Source organism: Periplaneta americana, chromosome 3 (genome assembly GCF_040183065.1).
Source record: "Periplaneta americana isolate PAMFEO1 chromosome 3, P.americana_PAMFEO1_priV1, whole genome shotgun sequence".
NCBI classification, from domain to species: Eukaryota; Metazoa; Arthropoda; class Insecta; order Blattodea; family Blattidae; genus Periplaneta; species Periplaneta americana.
The window spans coordinates 167,787,591-167,805,525 of record NC_091119.1 but is presented as its reverse complement, the minus strand read 5'-3'; the positions used below and the strand labels follow the sequence as shown (position 1 = coordinate 167,805,525).

The window sequence follows — 17,935 nt, the reverse complement described above, 5'->3', positions numbered from 1 at the left end:
AGTGAAACATACAGTAGAGTTCGCATAGTTTCTGTCTGATGCTTTTCCAATACACTGCGGGCTAAAGCAAGGAGATGAAGTATTACCTTAACTTTTTAACTTTGCTGTAGAATATGCCATTAGGAAAGTTCAGGATAACAGACAGGGTTTGGAATTGAACGGGTTACATCAACTTCTTATCTATGCGGATGACGTGAATATATTAGGAGAAAATCCACAAATTGGGTAAACACGGGAATTTTACATGAAGCAAGTAAAGAGATAGGTTTGGAAGTAAATCCAGAAAAGACGAAGTGTATGATTATGTATCGTCACCAGAATTTTATACGAAATGGAAATATAAAATTGGAAATTTATCCTTTGAGAAAGTGGAAAAATTTTAATATATTGAAGCAACAGTAACAAATATAAATGACACTCGGAAGGAAATTAAACGCAGAATAAATATGAAAAGTGCCTGTTATTATTCGGTTGAAAAGCTTTTGTTATCCAGTCTGTTCTCAAAAAACCTGAAAGTTAGAATTTATAAAACAGTTATATTACCGGTTTTCCTGTATAGTTGTGAAACTTGGACTCTCACTTAGAGAGAGGAACAGACACTACCTGTGTTCGAGAATAAGATACTTCGGAAACATTTGGGGCTAAGAGGGATGAAGTTACAAGAGAATGGAGAAAGTTACATAACGCAGAACTGCACACATTGTATTCTTCGCCTGATATGTTTGGAAACATTAAATCCAGACATTCGAGATTGGCAGGGCATGTAGCACGTATGGGCGAATCAAGAAATGGATATGGATTGTTAATTGGGGGGCCGGAGGGAAAAAGACCTTTGGAGAGACCGAGACGTAGATGGGAGAATAATATAAAAGTGAATTTTAGGGAGGTGGGATATGATTGTATAGACAGGATTAATCTTGCTCAGGTTAGGGACCGATGGCGGGTTTATGTGAGGGCGGCAATGAACCTCCGGGTTCCTTACAAGCCAGAAGTAAGCACAGTGGACTCTCCTAAGTTCGACAGAACAGAATTGAAAGTTCAATCCAATAAGGGTAGTGGGTGTGGCAGGTGAAATGAATACAAATTCTTATTGGTTATCCATCAACGAATACAGTACTGTACTTGCATTTCCTGCCCGCCCCGAGATTTGTGTATGCTCTTCCTAGTACCACAGTGGGTTTCGACAGTTCCGTCTCACAAACGCCACAATTCTCAACTAGAAGAAGAAGAGTTCATTAATTTAACGTTAACGATGAAAAGGTGAAAAGAAGTCTATTTACAACCCGTGAATTCCTCAATTCAGGGAGAGATACAAAATGAATATTAATACATGGGAAGTGAAAATACTTTCTTGGTGCTAGGGGAACTTCATTTAAGTTAACCAAAACCATTTTTCTTTATCTTAAATTTTCTAATAAGGACATTAACAAAATTTGTCTAATGGTATTGAGAGACTCATCCATTTTACATAATCACTTGTATAATACTGTGTATTTTTTTTTACTTCATTTCATTACTCTTCAATGTAGTTTCATCTCATGTTTCTCCGAAATCAAATTGTACTTTATTTTTAAATTTATCGTTGTTCCGTATTCTCTCCGCAATCATATTGTATTTTTAATTTAACCTCTGCTTTGTATTCTGGATCAGCCGCAGATTTCGGCCAGACGTCCCAAATTGTGGAATTTGTGCAGTAATCAATATGGATGTCCTAATCAATAAAATATTCTGTTTTCCTTTAACAAAAGTATCACTACAAGATACAGAACCGATTCCCATTCAAACGGCAAACCCATTTCTTAATGCCCGTATAGGAGCATGTATAATTCTCCTGCGTAAGCTTCGAACTATAGGATGTCGAACTTCATTTCTGTCGAACAGAGCTTCCACTGTATGTATTTTTGTTCTAGCTAATTATTATTATTATTATTATTATTATTATTATTATTATTATTATTATTATTATTATTATTATTATTTATTCAATTATTTGGTCCACTACAAGATTGAAAAAGGAATGGGTTTAACAAACTACCCTGTGTACAATAACATTCTTTACAGACTCCAGTTAATTCGCTCTGTCGTGTCGATCTGTTTCGTGTGCGTTCATTTTATATCTATTTGTAAGTGAAACAGTAACCTATCAGGAATGACATTTATAGACATCTTAGATTAAGGTTATATATAATCCAGGCATTATTCTGTCTGTTAAATTTTACTGTGTAATGAAAATGATGTTATATGAGCCATGTGTTCTCTCCTACATTGTACCTGGTTCATAAATTCACGTCTTGTTTTATTCAGCGCTGGTTAATAAAGCAACATTTTATTTCCTCTGCCTCAGTGTACAGGATTTATTTTTTAATGAAGTATCGTAGATGTGCAGGGGCATCAAGGGAGCAGTTTCGCCCCCCGCAAGCAGTAAATAGAGTACTTACTGCTAGGAACCCTCCGGAGGGCTCTTTTTATAGAGGCAAGGCATTTCGGTAATTCTTGTTTATGATAATTGTTTTCAGGTAAAGGAAGCAGCGACCTGATGATTCCCCCTCGACACCGGCCGTATTTCGAAACGGAGCACCCCCGACCGCGGGACGCCGCCGCCGCTTCCAACGACGCCTCGTTGTACCATTACGACGTCGCAAATTCCTTATATCACGAGGCACCGAAAGACGGTGCTACCGCGTCTGTTAGTTTTGTGGACAAACAAGTGCTTTATCGGAGTAGTAATGGTCACGTGATGTTGCGTCGCGACACTGCAGATGATCAGGCGCTCAAGTGCAAGGAGTTCGTGGTGGGGAACCCGGATCGCGGAGAGTTCTACTCCCCCAACTTCCCCGGAAACTACCCCAACCACTCGGACTGCATCAAGATACTTGCAGGTAAGTGAGCGTGCCTTCAAAGTATGACTTTATTTTTTTGTGATTTTCAGGTTAAGTTGCTATTTGCGCTGCTCTAGAAAAGAAGAAATTCCTAAACAATCAATACAATGCGTGAAGAGTCTATACGTGAATAAAAGCCTTCACATTGACCCAGCAACAAATAAGGAAACAAAGTTCTTTTAATATCAACCAGGGAGTATATTCGATTATTCACTCATTAAAGCGACTGAATCATTTTCTACCTATTACACTTTTACTACGTCATACTACTTTTGACCAATAAACGGTACGAAAGGACGTCTTTCAACCAATCATGGCTGCTTATCGCACAATTTTATCGCGTCCCTAGCATTTGTTTAATTTTATCGCTTCCCTAGCATTTGTTTAATTTTATCGCTTCCCTAGCATTTGTTTATTTGTATCACTACCCTAGCCTTCACATTGACCCAGCAACAAATAAGGAAACAAAGTTCTTTTAATATCAACCAGGGAGTATATTCGATTATTCACTCATTAAAGCGACTGAATCATTTTCTACCTATTACACTTTTACTACGTCATACTACTTTTGACCAATAAACGGTACGAAAGGACGTCTTTCAACCAATCATGGCTGCTTATCGCACAATTTTATCGCGTCCCTAGCATTTGTTTAATTTTATCGCTTCCCTAGCATTTGTTTAATTTTATCGCTTCCCTAGCATTTGTTTATTTATATCACTACCCTAGCCTTCACATTGACCCAGCAACAAATAAGGAAACAAAGTTCTTTTAATATCAACCAGGAAGTATATTCGATTATTCACTCATTAAAGCGACTGAATCATTTTCTAGCTATTACACTTTTACTACGTCATACTACTTTTGAGCAATAAACGGTACGAAAGGACGTCTTTCAACCAATCATGGCTGCTTATCACACAATTTTATCGCGTCCCTAGCATTTGTTTAATTTTATCGCTTCCCTAGCATTTGTTTAATTTTATCGCTTCCCTAGCATTTGTTTATTTGTATCACTACCCTAGCCTTCACATTGACCCAGCAACAAATAAGGAAACAAAGTTCTTTTAATATCAACCAGGGAATATATTCGATTATTCATTCATTAAAGCGACAGAATCATTTTCTACCTATTACACTTTTACTACGTCATACTACTTTTTGATCAATAAACGATACGAAAGGACGTCTTTCAACCAATCATTGCTGCTTATCGCACAATTTTATCGCGTCCCTAGCATTTGTTTAATTTTATCGCTTCCCTAGCATTTGTTTAATTTTATCGCTTCCCTAGCATTTGTTTATTTTTATCACTACCCTAGCATTTGTTTCTTTGTTTGCCAGCATTTCAAACTGCACTGGTCGGGACGTCAAAAAAAAAAAAAAAAAAAAAAAAAAAAAAAAAAAAAACAGAAAATTACAAACCACTCCAGTCGATGCACAGCAGTTTCAAATATGACTCGCATTGGCATTCAAGAACAAGAATTAATGAAGCTATGCTGTTATGCATAGCTATGCATCTTCCTTCAAATTCTATTTACAAATAAATGAAGAACACCACTCGGAAATTTTGAATAAGTTGAGGAATACATCATGTACATCAACAAGTTTCACTTCTTTTACGCGCACGTCCAATATGATATCAACTGAACCACCAACCACTAAAACATTCAAATTTGAAAATTGTACTTTCAATAATTGTTCCTTTAAAAATTATTCATGTTTATTTTTTTATTCCATCATCGTTAATTAAAACTTTTCTTGTTTATTTCATCATCCCTAATTAAAATTTTTCTAACACTTGTTTATATTATTTAGGTTATGTTATAGCTTCTGCTATATGATAATATGGATAGTCACGTATCAGAGATTGTTTAATATACTAAGATTTATTGGAAATCATCTGTCAAGTGACGTTGATTACTGGGATCCGGATAATTGAAGTGGAATGCAACTGTTGTAATAAAAATGAAACTGAATCAACAAAGCCTTCTTGAACAGTAACCGTCCATAAAGTTAAATGAAGATTCCATAGTTGACACAACTGATAACAAGAAAACAGCTAATCATAACACACTTCTGCCATCTAGCGTAATATTTGTAATGTTGAGATGGTACAATAATACATTTGAAGACAGTTGTATTTTCGTAAGTCAGTTATTATTTTATTGTATTGGAGTACTTAGTTACTTCTAATCTTTATATACTTTCTTCTAATCGTGTAATAGTCAATTAAATCCCTCTAGTGAGATTACTGTTGATAAACTAAAATTAATCCTTGTACAAACACTCGTGATGCCACACTTCGACTACAGCGATGTTATATTAAGTAACCTAAATGAAAATTTGAGCAGCAGGCTACAACGTGTACATAATGCGTGCATCCGTTACATTTTCAATATTCGTAAGTATGATCATGTTTCCCCGTCTTTCCAAACTTTGTCTTGGCTAAGACTAAGTGATTGCCGAGTCCTACATTCTCTTATTCTCTTATTTCAAATTCTGCGCACCGCTACCCCAATCTATTTCGCTTCTCGTTTTCAAAATTTATCCGCATATCACCAGGTTTCACCATAACTATTTGACCATTATACCTTACAACAAGATATCTTTCATCCTATACAGTTTCAGTCGCTAGAAATTGAAACTCGCTTCCGAGTGATGAAAGGGGTTGTTGGACAATAACTTCATTTAGGTCAAAATTACATAAATTCTTACTTAACAGATTGATTATTGATTAATATTTGTTACTTATAATGAAACTAATAATTTGTTCTGGAAAGTAATTTTACAATGTTACACTTTGTTCTAATCATATTTCTAAATTTTTAAAGGACAAAACTAAAATTCTTTCTATCATTTATTTTCAGAATACATTGCTCTCTTAAATTTAATGACCATATTGGAAATTAAATCAATGGCTTTCCAAAATACGGTATGAAATATTTCATATTATATTATACTTTTTTGTTTCAAATATCTCATTTCGCCAATAGGAGATATAACTTCTGATGGTGGACTCACATCATAAACCAAAGACTATAGAGGAGTCTATCCCTAGGCACAGTAGTTGATCCATACGATAAAGATAATGATGAAGTTCGGAAACACTGTTACGAATGCAACATTTTTCTGCAACTGTACACAAAATGTTAACAAGCAATGAGACTTCATATTCAAAGGGAGTTTATAAAACTGGGAGGAGAGTTATATATATATGTCGATAGAAGTTCGTTACCAGGTAATTATTTAACCGTCTGCCGTCATCGCTCGTGGCTTAGCAATAACCAGTGCACAGATTGGTCGTGAAAAACCACATTCACATCAATGTACATGTTGCCGCCCCACCTCATTGGGTTGCCCGGCAAACAGCACAATAAACAAATTCTGACGACGAATAGCTTGCACGGAAGTATAAAAATGCTTTCGTCCGCTATAAAAATGCGCTCGTATAAAATTGTGGCGAGAGTTGGTACACACAATGGTTCCCAAATGTTTTCAAGTTATGAGATATTTATTTTAATTAACACTTTTAGCGAATATAATGCTCTGCTACACGTGCTTCATTTTTTTACGTTTCAAGTCAGAGAGTAATAACTGTAAACATTACAGAGCAGTGATACTCGTATATGTTTCTTTGTACAGTCTAGTTGAAAGCTTAAAAACAAACAGTGACATAAACTGCACATATTATTCTCTGTCGGTAGTATTATCTAAGAAGGGAACTGTGAATGAGATCATGTTACAAAGTTGGAAGCTCGTTTTCTAAAAAGACTAAGGCCCAATTGTATAAAACTCCCTGACTAAAGATCAACTTTGATCGAAGATCGGAAAGTGAACCGAGTTCAGACACTTCTTCTATTGTATAAAACTTTTCTGCGATCAAATTACCTAGGTTCAAATGCAATCTAAGTTCACGCCGTGAAAAGGATTTGGCAACACCGCATAAACAGGTGAAGTATGTGATGCGAGGACCATGTTGTTCAGGTTTGTTCAGTGTTGCCAATCTGGCGACTTTAACTCTTTTTCAACGACAATTTCTTTTAACTTTTATATTGTTTAAATAGGGATTTAGAGACCTTTTTAGCACCCCATAGTGACAAAATTTAATCTTTCTTTGTTAATAACGAGAAATCCTAGCTACTTTCTGACTACTTTTTGGCGACTTTCCGTACACTTTGTTGGAGACACTGGTTTGTTTTGTGCATTGTAAATAATGGCGGACAATAAGAAGAAGATTGACTGTTGTACAAATTGTTACCATGTTATGGTGTTTGATACTGCTAAACATAATAAAGCTTTATAAAACAACAATTTTCGTTTAGTAGTACAGTTATTTGAAATTTATGAATGTGCCTATCATATCCATTAATAATTAATGGTTGTTATAAACATAATGTAAGTATAGGTTATGTTATTTCATACTTCTGAACACGATAGAGCCTTGTGAAATATAAGAATGTTTGTGTATTAAGGCAAGAAATTGAAAAAAAATATATAAATATACCTACCATATCTATTAATATTAATAATAATAATGTATATTTTATTTGCACAATCTGTCACTCGTATATTTCAAACAGAAAAGAAATAACTGAACTTGGATCATCTAACTTAATCTGAGAAATTTCGTCAGTCAAAGTTGACTTTGGTTTGAGACAAATTAATCTCAGATTAGATTTTATACAACACAAAATTCCAAGTTTAGCTTGAACGAGGATCAATTTAACCTCTGATCTAAGATTAAATGGTTTATACAATCGGCCCTAAATACAGTAGCTACGCCCTCTAAGACGATTCGATAACACACCTGACCCACTCAACTGAATGTCGATGACACCACGCATTCAAGCTTATTATGCGTGACATTCTAATAAGTGTACATTCATACCTATTAAAAATTTAAAATTGAACAAATATTTATAAATTAAGGTTTGTTTACTCAAATTGTCCATATTACGATACAAGATTGGTAAGTGCTTTTTGACAACATTGAGCAAAAGTTACAAAAAATGAGCAGAGGGAATTTTTCAATTTCCTAGATTTTGTGACGCATTTCACAAACGTGTATTGTACAATACTTTTTACAAGATCATATTTTTATTGCAAATACAATATATTTTGCATTGAAAATTTAGAGCTATATTATTCCAAAGCCTTCGCAAAACTATACTGTAATGGTAACTAAGTAACAATAAATGAACTGCAAAGGATCTATTTCATTATAGCTGTATGTTTTGAAAATTGTTTCCCTAGCAACAAGTTTCTCTGTGGGAATTGTAACTTCCAAGGTCCAACAACAATAGCTGTAAATACAACAAAAAAAAAGGTCGTGCAAAAAAAATTACTATTTCTCCTGAACCACCCTGAATTGTGCTGGCTCTTTAGCAGTCAGCAGGTAATGTGTGTTAAGTGCACAAGATTACAAAGAGCAAGCAATAAATTTCCGGATTGCCCTGAATGTAGGCAACGCACAGGACATTGGCAACAGAGAAGTTATCTAGAACAAAGCAAACGCAAAAATTACATTAACTCATTCCCTCATATTCGTACATTCATTCATATATTCATTCGTACATTAACTCATCCATTCATTCGTATAATTATTAACCCACTCATACATTAACTCATCCATTCATTCGTATATTTATTCACCCTCATATTCGTACATTTATTCATCCATTCATTCGTACTTTAACTCAGCCATTCATTCGTATATTTTTTATTAACCCACTCGTACATTAACTCATTACTCATACGTACATTTATTAACCCTCATATTCGTACATTCATTCATTCATTCATTCATTCATTCATTCATTCATTCATTCATTCATATTTTAACTCATCCACTCATTCGTATTTCTTTATTAAACCACTCGTACATTAACTCATCACTCATACGTACATTTATTAACCTTCATATTCGTACATTCATTCAATCATTCATTCATTCATTCAATCATTCATTCATTCATTCATTCATTCATTCATTCATATTTTAACTCATCCACTCATTCGTATATTTTTATTAACCCACTTGTAGGTTAACTCATCACTCATACGTACATTTACTCACCCTGATATTCGTACATTTATTCATCCTTTAACTCAGCCACTCCTTCGTATATTTATTAACCCACTCGTACATTAACTCATACGTATATTTATTAACCCTCATATTCGTACATTCATTCATTACTTAATTGGTACATTAACTCATCCACTCATACATACATTTATTAACCCTCATATTCGTACATTCATTCATTATTTAATTGGTATATTAACTCATCCACTCATACATACATTTATTAACCCTCATATTCGTACATTCATTCATTATTTAATTGGTATATTAACTCATCCACTCATTCGTATAATTATTAACCCACTCGTATTATTAACTCATCCCCTCATACGTACATTTATGCACCCTCATATTCGTACATTTACTCATCCATTCATTCGTACTTTAACTCATCCACTCATTATTTATTTTTTTTCTTTCATTCATTCGTGCGGTCATTTATTTCTTTATACATTCACTCATTCCTTTGTTCCCTCATTCAATTTATCATTCCTTCGGTCCCATCGTAGCTCTCTTGTCCTTTCTTCACTGCTCTGGACGCCTTGTTGTTATTGATTTCGCTAATTCAGTTCTATTTTAATTGGACACTAATTTCTTTATCGCAATTAAAATATATTATTACAAGGAGTAAATACGAAGACGACTTGCAACGAAGCCTCGATGACTCTCATCTCTTGGAGAGCGTAAACAATAAGTAACATCAGTAATTAAGTTCGAAGGCGCAAGTCCGTACAGAGAGTGATCTGTTATGAGAGGCACGAATCCTGTGCAGGATTATGGATTCTCAGCTCACAGCTTGATGCTTGCCCCGCATAGTCACGTCTGTCTCTCCTCCGCGGCTTGGTAATCTTCTTACATGGCTGCAATCTAATGGAATATAAATTCTCTTAAGATGAGCGGCCTCTTGCAGGAGATTTACCTTCCATATTTAATAGCCGTGATACTTACTACAGGTAGTTAGGTGTTTTAGAAAAAGAGAAATATCAAAAGTAGCAAGACTTTCATAGATCCAATACGTATACAATTTATTTTAACATTTTGGAAAATAATTAATTGTATTTGAAGTTTAGTTCATAATATCTAGAGTCTTCCAGTAAGACTGTCACTCTTTTAATTTAAAATAAATTGTACAAAGGAAAGAAGTTTATTTATTTAATTACTATTATTTTGAAGCACACTTAATGCCATTACATATGGAAGAGAACATCAGGGCTATTCGATATGAAATCGATCAGCAAAAAAAACCTCGCATTTTTATGCTCTAATTTTTCCCTATTTATACAAGGTGCTGAGGAGAGTGCATTTTCAAAAATATACTATCGAAAGTCAAACGGTTTTCGTACTGTTGAGCGACAAATTTAGCGTATTTTAGACAAACAAGCCTCTTTCAGCGCTCAGACTCTGGAACCATTTACTGCAGAACATTGAACGGGAGCTCATTTTTAAGCTGACATTTGGTAGATTATGTTAAGAAGTAATCCTTACTTTTATTGTACACAGAGACAAATAATCTGATTTTACTTACTTTTAGGCTTTTTGTCAATTTGTAAAAATGTAAAAAAAAATGAGAAAAACATTGAATTATTAAGATGGATTCGGCCCTATTTGCTTAGTGGTATGGCAATAAGTTTCGAGGGTATTAAATAGATTATTTTCACACGCCTGAACTTGAACGGCGCAGTACCGCACGCACTGACCGAGAGCTGAAGATAAGCAAGCGTTGGGGATCATTTTACTCCTGTGTTTATGAAAACTTGTGATAAAGCTAGCCCAGCTGTGCGCTACTAGACGAAACATCACGCGTTTGTCTTCTGGCCTTGCTTGTCTCGGCTAGCTCCCGTCTCACAGTCAGCTGGTTACTTCACGCGCGTACTATTAATTTTCTTCATTTGATATTTTCAATACTTTCTTATCAACATACCATCAGTAAATAATATGTGTTTATTTGTACTTTCAATGCGGAATCTAACTATATATTTTTAAAATATTTTTGTGCGAGATCGTGCGTATTTGCTTGCTTTCCGCACAAAACCAATACTCGGTAAGTGTGAAATACCACATTCAGTATTCCCAACGTAACACGCATAACAATTTCCCTATTCTTACCGCTTAAGCGTCATATTCATTTTACTGCTTTAGGCTTTTAACATACTATTTTTAAAGACGTTCAATATAGTAATAATTATAAATTGGAAACTTACCACTGCAATTTCACCTAAATTGCACTGTTAATTATTGTTTTCAAATATTTGCAAAGATTAAGTAAACTCTACAACACCTCAAAAGTTACTGCATTTGTAATGCAAGTAACATTAAGGAAGCCGTGAAAAAATCAACAAGATTCCAGACTCATCATAGACTGGGGGGAAAAAAGACAGATATGTATCACGGCCTGCTGCAGTACAGTAGACACAGAAAACATTTTATAGGAACAATGTTGAAGATAGATATGTTTGTTTTCCAAAGTTGCCGTCATTGAACAGACACCAAGATGGAGATTTCATTGCAACTAATTAGAAATTCGTCTTTCAGGTAAGTAATAAACGATCTTCGCACAAAATAATGTACGATACACAAGCGGTATGTTTGTTTTCATGTTCTCGGAAATTAAAAAAGCTCAACTGGAAAAATCTAAATTTCTCCATTTCCATAAAAAGTAAGAATATCTGTTTATATGTCAATATAAACTTTAATATCTCAGCATCAAAATAAACCATTATTTTGATCATTGGGTGAAAGGGTTTCGGAGCTACAACAGTTTAAAGTTGCTAATTTTATGAAAATACGATCAATTTAAATATTTTTAATTTAAACACTATGAAGTTCTGATGCCTCAAACTTTGCACAAAGCATTGTATCACAGTTTTCTACGCACAGAAAAAGTTTCATTGTATTCAGAAATTGTAAGGTCAATTTTCTCTATATTTCGGTCGATTTGAGATGGAATAGCTCTTCCGTTAAATGGCCGCCGCGGCTTCGTTGGTTTGCACGTATACGGGTCTTCCAATTTTCAATAACAGGCTAACATAAACCAGGCTCAGTTTGACGAATAACGCACGTCATATTGTTCCTTAAGTAATTAACTCTTTCTGGCTTGTTGGCATAAACACATTATTTAACATAACCTATAAGAAGTAATCCAGCGGCGTTAAATCACACGAGCTGAGGAGCCAGTTAACATCACCACCTTGCGAAATGACGAAGTCTCTGAACTTCTCCCTCAAAAGGTCGACTGTTTCGTAAGCAGTATGACACATGGCGTCGTCTTGCTAAAACGAGACGTTTCTGAGATCCATACCTTTCAATTGAGGCCAAAAATAGTGCCTTATATTCCGGTATCTTACACTCACCATACACCTCACATAGTGCACGGAATGTTTGACAAACGGAGTACTTTTTTAATAACACATTTTAATTGTTTCTACGCATTGTGGAATGGTGTAACGTTCCATGATTATTTGTCAACAACAACTGTAAACATGGAAAAAATATGACTGCTATAGCTTCATAAACATGGCAGTTGGTATACACTCTTTTTAATTGGAGGGCCGTATTAGATCGTCTCATAAACAGTGTACTTTCAAATGTTTTTATCCATGACTGGTATCTAAACTGGTCTTTATTTCATCGTTCTTAGCAATCTAAATAATTTCTTAATTCTTCTTCTTCTTATTGTAGGATAAATCCTGTCTTTTTCAACGTTGCCTTATTCTTATGGTGACCAGCTTTCTCTCCAACGTTTTGGAGGTCGTCCCAAAGGTCTTGGGGTGTCTAGTTTTCCTACCATTGCGATTTTTGGAAGTCGTTCGTCTGACATTCTTGAAACGTGATCTCTCCATCCTTTTCTTCCTTTAATCCATTTTGCCACGTCTTGTATTCCACATTTCCTTCTAATTTCTTCATTTGTTTGTCTGCCATGTATTGTGTATCCCGTAATACTCCTGAGCGTTCTCATCGCTGTTGTTGTCATCATCTTTTCCGTTTTTTTTTTTTGTTTCTGCTCCGGTTTCTGTTGCATACGTTAGAACTGGTCTTACACATGTCTTGTATATTCGAATTTTGCTTTCTATGGTCATATATTTATTCTTCCAAATGACGTCTCTTAGAAATCCTGATATTGTGTTAGCTTTGATCATCTGTTCTCTTACTTCTTTTTCTTAATTCACAGCACTGAATTAAAAACTTTTTCCATGACAACCAACACATTAGCAACCATAAAATCTATACATTCATTTATAACCAAAGCTCGGAACTTGGGGACTTGTGTATCGTATGCATGAGTAAGGTTACAGGTACAACGTACACAAAGCTCACCCTGCAAGTGCTCAGGGACAGTCGTGTGTACTAAGAAAGTGGTCACATCGAATGACAGGAAGACGGACGAGGAAACTGTGTCGTGTCGAAGCCATTGACATTCAGATAATTAATTAGAGGTAAACGGTCTGTTTGAAAATAAGAAAATACGTATTATTCAAATGGATATTGTGTACGTTTGAAAATATATTTCTTAAAATTTAGGTGCAGAATTTCGTGGAGGAATTCTGAGGAAATACATTATTTTCTTCGAATAGAGAGTTTATATTTTGTAACTTGTGTCAAACACAAACTAGAGATTGGAAACGGGCATTCATTGAAATACATTGCAGTCCCTTAAATCGGTGGAAAATTTGTCCATAGCCATGGATCAAGTCGTAGTGGAACCTTCCCTAGTAGTGACATAGAAAGTGAAAACTATTTTCGAGACAAATTTAGGATACTTATCTTTCTCAGATACGAGATCAGCTAGCAACTACTGAAAATCGAACAGGAAACAGTGACAGTGAAAACATTCAATACTTTATTTCGGCCTAAGACTTTATAATACAATTACAAACCATTTTCCAAATTTGAAATTTTTTAAAAATTGAAGCTTTTAAAAAATAAATGTGTAAAATTATCCACGATATAATATAATATAATATTAACAAATGTATTTTTTTATCTTTTATTTCTGTCTACTATATTCTTGTTTTTATTGAATATCACTGGTTTCTGTCGAATTTGTCAATTTATATTAAATGTGTATTTTCTCTCTTTTTCTCTTTCTTCTTTATTCTTGCTCTTGTGTTGTATTTATTGGTTTGAATTAAGTTACTTACTGTATTTAGTAAAATGTCCTTGTAAATTTTATGTTATATTATTGACTAAGACCACACCGTACACGAGCCTGGCTCTTACGGTAGTGGCTAGAAACATTTTTGTTTTATAAATGTAATTTGTATTCAGTAGGTAGCTAGTTAAAATAAATAAAATAAAAAAAATTAATTTTGCTCCCGTCACTTCATGTGACGTGGAAATAAGTTTCTTTCGTTTCAAACCATGCTTAACTAACAGACGAAGAAGGTATGGGTTCGAAAAGTATTCGAATGTATGTAGTCATACACTGTAATAAAATATACAGAGCAGAACTGTAAATTTGATATATTTTGCATGTTATTTATATATATATGCTAAAAAATTACGTGTTTCAACCTACCATAATATTATCATTATGTTGTTCCAGCCAGGAACCACTTTTATAGCAGACCTTACAGTACCTCTGTGCTGGAAGCGGGAGTTTGTTGACATTGAAGTCCGGTCGCTTAGCCACGTTCAAAGACACAAGTCCCCAAGTTCCGAGCTTTGTTTATAACCTCTTCACAAACAAAACATCACGAAGAAAAGACGTACAACTTAAAATTAAATTTAGATATCAGTAACGAAATTTAGATACCAATAATGTCTAAAATATTGTATAGCACACGGGAGTAAACAGATTTTATGTTCTCGTGGAAATTATCACCCTCGATTTCGCCTAGGGCGCTAAACTTTCTACTCGCGCAAAAATATAGGCTAATTTTACTCTCGTCTACTATAAATTACTACTAAGATTTTTAAGGGTTTTATTTAGTTCCAGGATATAAATTACGTATCGCTATGGTTACTATTTCGTACTGTAAGCATGTGACTGTCGTCAGTTGTTAATCTATACTAACAATAAATTTTTTTTATTTTAGTTGGTTATTTAACGACGCTGTATCAACTACTAGGTTATTTAGCGTCGATGAGATTGGTGGTAGCGAGATGATATTTGGCGAGATGAGGCCGAGGATTCGCCATAGATTACCTTGCATTCACATTACGGTTGGGGAAAACCTCGGAAAAAACCCAACCAGGTAATCAGCCCAAGCGGGGATCGATCCCGCGCCCGAACGCAACTTCAGACCGGCAGGCAAGCGCCTTAACCGACTGAGCCACGCCGGTGGCTCTAACAATAAATCTGTAACCAAAATTGTTCTGGCAATTTTCGATTTTCCAAAAATAATTCGTGTTAACATGTATAATTAACCACCCTGAAACCGAAAATCGCTTTTTTTTAATGTTTGTTTGTATGTCTGTCTGTCTGGATGTTTGTTACCTTTTTACGCGATAATGGCTGAACGGATTTCGATGAAAATTGAAATATAAATTAAGTTCGTTGTAACTTAGATTTTAGGCTATATGGCATTCAAAATCCTTTATTTAAAGGGGCCTGAATTAAACAAATCGAAATATCTAGCTTATTATTGCTTTTTGTGAAAAATGTTACATAACAAAAGTTGTGCATGTAGGACTATATTACTGACAGCCCTAAGTCTTCAAATGGGAAGGAAAATGTTGATTACAGTGGCGTATTTACAAACTGGAAGTACGTCCACTCTCTCAAGTAAAGAGGAGGCAATTTACGTATTTTTTGAATTGGGGAGGCAATTTACCGTCTCTGGTCCCAACTTATTGGGTTGTAGTTTATAGGTTTTTAGACTTTCCAAATTTCTTGTTCATATGCATACATTAGAAATGTTCGAATTATTTCATTTTAACTTCATTGTTTGTATAAAGTGTGAACACGCCGCTTTATAAATTTAATGCTAGTTTATTTTCGGGTGTCTCATGTGAAGTGACGCAGTGAACTGTACGAATATATTTTAACTTTAATTGGCAGAGAATTCGAAGCCGGTCTGCAATATAAATTAATTAGAAAGTTATGTCAGGTATGTGTGAGGTAGCAGCTGCTAAACATTTGAAACTAGGAAACCGCACGAGAAACTGTGCACTACGCCACTTGAAGTAGTGGTGGTTTAGCAATTATTGGGGAATTTTAATGTGTGGCCCCAGTTAGTTGCACAATAGTTTCCCCTCCTAATTTCATATCAAGCGGAGCAACTTGTGTGCAAGTGCACAACGACGATGGAGCTACTTTAACAGAGTTTAATGAAGGCAGATATCATCACGTCACAAATCACAACAGCGATATTAAAAATATTCCATTGTGATTATTGGGATGGCGATAATGAGTATGGTGAATGATAGTGCGAAAGTGTAGATGATGATGATGGAGGTCGGACGAGTAGGCATTTAAAACGTCTAAAATAGGCAATTAAAAGAGACAACTAAATAAAATTGCAGGCTAATATTAAAAATGTATGTTACATATACAGGCTGTTTCAAAAGTGACGGTCAATAATTTACAGACGAAAAGTACAAATTAACGCAAGCAAAAGAACTCCAATACACATTGGTCCGCAAATTAACAGTTGTCGAGATTGATGCACATTTTCTTTTTCGATTTTCCTGACTAAGAACAGAAGTGTGGACATCCCAAACTGAATTCTACCTAGAGCAGGTGTTCAAAATGCTGTCAATGCATCTGAACGGAATGTTGTGCTCTTCTCTGCAGTGAGCTGCGAATCTCCTCGCGCAGTCCTGGATCATTCCTTCTTAGCTGAAAGGCACGTCCAATTCGAAATCGCAATTCCTGACGTGTGTTAAGCTCAGAAGTGTAAACGAAGCTTTTAGATGACCCTAATATGACCCCAAACATAGAAACCTATCTAAATAAGATCCGGTGATCTAGGAGGTCACGGTACGGGCCCGCCTCTGCCTAACGGTTAATTTTCGAATCAATATTATTGGAGCTTTATTTTGATTGTTTCAGTTTGTACTTATCATCTGTAAATTATTGACGAACACTTTTGAAACACCCCATATGAATTACAAATTTGATATTGAATTTCTCCGTATAAAAATTACATATATTTAGCAAGATTTTACAATTAAGCTGTTGTAATATATAACGAATAATTTTAAGTACCGTATTATAAAGAATAATTTTAAAATGCTTTTAAAATAATTAGAAACGTGAAATAAAATAAAAATAAAAAGAACTCGTGATCGGAACGGTTCAGTAATGTTGATACAAAACCAATATTATTATTATTATTATTATTATTATTATTATTATTATTATTATTATTATTATTATTATTATTATTATTATTTGCGCTTATGATTTCAAATAAATGTATACTATTGATTTATTAAAATATTTATATTCCAAAATATGCATAATTCCTGGATAAATTGAGTCGCAGACTTTGAATGTGAACAAAATCCATTCATATATGGGACAAATCGCTTTATACACAAATAGCAAGAGAGACAGGGGACATGTCATAGCCACATTTTCAGTATCAAAGATGCTGAAAATGTCCATTTCTGTTAAAGTAAAAAAAATATATATATATTTTTTTTTTCTATCATAAATAATAATGCTTCCACGTATTGTGAGTCCCTATCAGCACGGCATGGCACGTCCTCAGGTTGCGGATAGAGGAGACGGCCTCCAGATATGGAGGATAGCTGCGAAGATATTGAATAAGCAATCATGGACAGCCGATAAGGGGTGGTCTTCCAGCTTGGGGATTGGACGAAGGGCTAACAATCCATCACCGTAAAAAACAACTTGTTACGAATCCATACAATAAGCCTCGGAATGGGACTGATTCTCTGGCACGACCACAGCAAAGACGTTTGGGGAGTCCGAGACGTAGATGGGAGGATAGTATTAAAATGGATTTCAGGGAGGTGGGATATGATGATAGAGACTGGGTTAATCTTACACAAGATA

General features: G+C 34.8%; 1 protein-coding gene across 1 annotated transcript in view; it reads left to right on the top strand.

Moving 5' to 3' along the window:
- Neto (Neuropilin and tolloid-like) overlaps positions 1-17,935 on the top strand; it is a 1,086,331-nt gene that overhangs the window by 276,567 nt on the left and 791,829 nt on the right. The window contains exon 2 of the mRNA XM_069822273.1: positions 2,517-2,879. Within this exon, the coding sequence (XP_069678374.1) occupies positions 2,537-2,879 (343 nt within the window). The 5' untranslated portion in view covers positions 2,517-2,536. The remainder of the gene's footprint in view (positions 1-2,516; positions 2,880-17,935) is intronic.